Source organism: Gordionus sp. m RMFG-2023, chromosome 2 (assembly GCF_954871325.1).
Source record: "Gordionus sp. m RMFG-2023 chromosome 2, tfGorSpeb1-WG-v2, whole genome shotgun sequence".
Lineage (NCBI taxonomy): Eukaryota > Metazoa > Nematomorpha > Gordioida > Chordodea > Parachordodidae > Gordionus > Gordionus sp. m RMFG-2023.
In genome coordinates this window covers 4,387,450-4,392,451 of record NC_088776.1, presented here as the reverse complement: position 1 = coordinate 4,392,451, position 5,002 = coordinate 4,387,450, and the positions used below count along the sequence as shown (strand labels likewise).

The window sequence follows — 5,002 nt, the reverse complement described above, 5'->3', positions numbered from 1 at the left end:
AAAATAAACACTACCTACGACGGTCCCAAGTCCGTGTGAAAAAAGTGGAGGGTTTGCGTCAGGTCGGATACCGGCTGTAAAAACCCACTCCAAAATGATGATAGTTTCAAATAAAACTCTACAATAGAAAGCTAGGGCGTGCTCCACAAACGACGCGCACTGCATCTCCCGTCCGTGCAATGCGAATAATATGCTAGGGTTATCGCCTGACTCACAATGAAGGCAGTTAAGGAAGTTGGTTGTGGATAAAATGCGAATAACATGCTGGAATGTGGGTACGTTGACAGAAAAGAGCTTCGAGTCGCACAAATGCTAAAAAGAAGAAAGGAAGAGACGAGGTGGAATGGAACTAAAGCTCGGGAGTGAGAGGGATACAAGTTATTCTACAGTGGGTCACCAAATCCTAGAAACGGGGTCGGTATCGTTCTAAGCGAATCGTTCAAGGACAAGGTGGTGGAAGTCAAACGATTTTTAGACAGGTTAATGTGGGTGAAGATTGCAGATCAATGAGGCCTCCTAACCGTTGTGTGGCGCATATGCTCCTCAAATTGGGTGTATGGAATCAGGGACAGATATATTCTTCGATTCATTGGAAAAAGAAATAAAAGGAATACGACAGGAAGAAAAGCTAATTATTGGGGTGAACTTCAACGCCCATATTGGAAAAGATCGCCTCGGGTATGAAAAAAATCATGGAGGCTATGAGCATGGTTTGAAGAACAAGGAAGGGGAAAGATTTCTCCAAGTATCCCAAGCATATGACATGGAGATCGTTAACACTTATTTTCAAAAGCGTAAAGATCATATTGTGACTTATAGAAGTGAAAAGCATTTTAGTCAAATTTACTATCTGCTTATACGGCGAAAGGATTTATGGAGGATCAAAGATTGCAAAGTAATATCGGTAGAAGAAATCGCCAGGCAACATCCTCCACTTGTCATGGATCTTGAAAGAAAATTCCGAAAAGAAGAAAGGTTTATGAACCTCGCATTAGGTATGAAATGCTAAAGGACATGCCGACGAACGATAAATACCATCAAAAAGCCTCCACACTCTTGGGTGCCAGGATCAGGAAGTTAGAAAGAAACGTAGACGACGATTGGGAGACGCTAGCTGCAGACATAAAGGAAACGGCGATTCAGATTCTAGGACAGACCAAAGGAGGCAAAGCTTTGATAGGGAACTATGGTGGTGGAATCAATCGGTTAGGGATTTCATCGAAAAAAAGAAAATTCTATATAGACGGTGGCATAAATCTAAATATTAGGAGGATTATCAAGAATGTAGGGAGGCAAAGAGAGTTACGAAGAAGGCCGTTGCAATAGCGAAGAATGCTGCGTACACCGAGATGTCAAATAAACTGGATCATAAAGGGGGTGACAGGCTTATGTACAAATTTGCCAAGATAAGGGAGAAGAAAAGTCGCGATGTCGGAGTCCTTAAAATAGTCAAAAATGAGGAAGGTCAAACCTTATTCAAGCCGAAGGAGTGGAAAGGTGGAAAGGATATTTCAAGGAACTTATGAATATTGCTAATGACAAAGATTTCCTTCCCAATATTGAGCCAAACATAAGTATAGTCGAACTCTTTCAGGAGGATGAAGTTAGGACGCAAATGAACATGATTCAAAAAGGAAAAGCTATTGGCCCAGTTGGAATTCCTATGTAAGCATGGACCACGACTAACCTCTTTAACAAGATATTGTGAGAAGAACGAATTCCTAATCAATGGAGAGCAAGCACGATTATACCCTTATTCAAAGGCAAAGGTGACCCTCAGGAGTGTGGTAATTACAAAGGTATCAAGCTAACTTGCCACTCCTTGAAACTTATGGAAAGAATCTTAGTAACAAGGCTGAAGAGGTAAAAATATCGGCTAACTAATTCGGATTTGTGGCCGGCAAATCCACAATCGATCCGATCTTCGCACTAAGACAAATGATGGATAAATATGGAAATAGAAAAGAAACCTACATATGGTCTTTATTGACTTGGGGAGAGCTTATGACACGGTCCCTCGCGATTTAATATGGCGGTGCTTGAGAAAACAAAATATCCCTGACACATATCTTCGGCTTATAAAAAATATCTATGCTCAACTTCTTGCGTTAGAACGACAGTTGGAGACTCTAAACCTTTTCGGGTTGAAATAGGATTACATCAAGGATCTGCTCTAAGTCCTTTTTTACTCAATATAATTATGGACACGATAACGAGAGACATCCAAAAGCCATTTCCTTGGTGTTATGCTATATGCCGATGATATAGTACTATGCCAAAAGACAAAGGGGAAAGTATTCGAAGAAGCCGAAAAGTGGTCAAAACGCTTAGCTGGGTATGGTTTAAAGGTCAACAATCGAAAAACGGTATACATGGAGATGAACGTTACAGGCACCCCATCGCTGGACGACCAATTAAAGTACCCAAAAGTAGACAGGTTTACATACCTAGGCTAGATGCTACATCAAGAGGGAGGTTGCGCAAAAGAAGTCAATGCACGGATCCGAAAAGGATGGCTTAAATGGCGAAGTATATCCGGTGTAATGTGCTACAAGAAGATGCCAATATGGTTGAAAAGCAAAGCTTACAAATCCATAGTAAAACCGGTGTTACTCTATGTAAGTGAAACATGGGCATTAAAGCTACGGAAGAAAAATTTTTACAAGCTACGGTTATGAGAATGATATGGTGGAGATTGGGGTATACTAAACTCGACCATATGACGAATGACTGTCTCAGAGCAAAAATGGGTATTCAACCTATGGCGGACTTGATAAACGAAAATCGGTTAAGGTGGTATGGTCATATACTAAGAAGGGAGACGAATGATGTAAATCGAAAAGTATTGGACATAGAGGTGCCGGGGAAGAGAGGAAGAGGACGACCTCGTATTACGTGGAAAGGTCAAGTAGACAAAGTTATGATGACTAAGAAGATAAATCCGGACATGGCCCTTACTAGATCAAGATGGAAGAAACTTATCAAAACAAACCCCACGACTGTGGGACTATATGCATGATAATGAAGAAGAAGATTAATTATTAAAATAATATCTCTCCCTCCATTTCAATGATAATAAAATTTAAGAATTTTAAAATATTTATATAGGAAACAAAATTATTATTATAAACTCAATCCGTTGATGAATGAATTGAATCATCGTATAGTATGACCAGAAGTCATAAGAATTGTATTTTATTTTTATTTTTCTCTCTTTTGAAAAACATATATTTTCTTCACTTTCTCAAAATGTTTATCTATTATGTAAATGTATTATGGCCTATGCAATTTTGTTAAAGTAATAATAAATTAAAATATTTATTATGAATCATAGGAATTTTGATTATAAATGTGAAGCGGGTAGATTGTTTTATGAATTAGACCAAAGTCATAATTCAAATGAAATTATAAGAATTGTGTAGATCATAAAATTAAACAAAAATTGTCGTATTAACCTATTTATTCTTCTATATCAGTCATTGCTGAATTTGATGATGAAAACATAAATATTACAATATTATGTAAGTTACATTGTAAAAGAAAGATATAAAAAATAAATTTTACTTGTATAGGGGAAAAGAGCAAAGAAAAAAAATATATCAAACTATAAATAGATTAAATATATTTTTTTATAATCAACCCCCCACTCCCATGTAAATTTAACCATTAAATTATATTTTCATCGGAATTTACTTTTGAATTCCTGACCCTCGTGCTTACAAAAAATTCAGCATGAATGATTTCTAATACTAATGAAATTATATTATTTTATCATACTAAATAAAATTCACTACATTACATTCTATTTTGTATATAAATCTATTGTTTCGCGTAATTACGCCTATATTTATTTATATTAATGTACTCTCCATAATCCTCTTTACCAATTAAATATTTTTATAATAAATTGATAAATTTAATATAATCTGTTAATTCACACTATATTTTCCAAAATTCTGTCAAAAATCTATGTTGTATACTGAATTAGTGTATATATATATATATTAAACTCTTTTTTTTAAAAAAAAATTATCTATTACAATGTAGATTTAACTTGTAATCAAAATATAAGGCCTTGAACAGATTCTGAACTATTAGTTATTGTAGAGTGTAGAATTTGTGAAATTATAATTTTATTTTGGCAATTCTCAATTATTATACTGCATTGAAATGAAAATAGATTAAATAATAATAAATTTAGAGTTTATAAATTGAGTTTTTTGATAACGCAATTATAAAGTGTTATTAAAGTTACTAAAAAATTTAATTTATATTTAAATTGCAATTTAAAAAAATTAATTATTATAAGCACTAAAAATATATATGTACATAATATACACAATATAATATATAATAACCAAAAACAATATTTAGGCTGTGTTAAAAGAAACCGTAATTACAGTATTTAAGTCTCAATTTACACCTTTTGACAGAACAATCTATGGTTCATTGGCAATTTTTTTTATAATAATATAATTATTTTTAATGTGACAAATGTCCTTTATCGAAAATTAGTTTATTATCATTATTTTTTTTTTGTTATGCCTATATGCAAGGCCTGATAAAAGTTACTTTCATCATCAAGCAGTCATTGCTTTTATGGAGTTAGAAGAGCCTATTATAAATGCATTTAATGAAATATTGCAATGGCCTGAAGAGGCATTGAGATTATTTGATATGAAACGACAACCAATTTTTCTAACACTAGAATATATCAACAAATTGTTTCATTACACAAGTATTTTATGCAGTCTATTTTTATAAAATAATATAGATTTAGTTGAGATGACAAATTTTATAAATTATGTGTCACTGTTGAGTCAAATGAACGCTTCACGGTTCGAAAGTATCGGTTCTTGGCCGATAAAAATTTTTTATAAGGGACGTAAACGCTTTTCTTTTTACCCCCTCTCTTTCCATCTGTAGAACTCATGGAAGGATTTCAAAGCTATCTAATCTAGGAAATACATGGGAAATTTCCACTACCACCAGCACTCTCCTT

The 5,002-nt window shown here is 34.0% G+C and overlaps 2 protein-coding genes across 2 annotated transcripts; both read left to right on the top strand.

Moving 5' to 3' along the window:
- Positions 1–556: 556 nt before the first annotated feature.
- Positions 557–1,009, top strand: LOC135923992 (uncharacterized). The gene has a single exon (XM_065459035.1). The coding sequence runs from the start codon at positions 557–559 to the stop codon at positions 1,007–1,009; it is 453 nt and encodes a 150-aa protein (XP_065315107.1).
- A 1,620-nt stretch (positions 1,010–2,629) lies between these two features.
- On the top strand, positions 2,630–3,019 carry LOC135923316 (uncharacterized). Its single transcript, XM_065457999.1, has one exon. The coding sequence runs from the start codon at positions 2,630–2,632 to the stop codon at positions 3,017–3,019; it is 390 nt and encodes a 129-aa protein (XP_065314071.1).
- Positions 3,020–5,002: the final 1,983 nt, after the last annotated feature.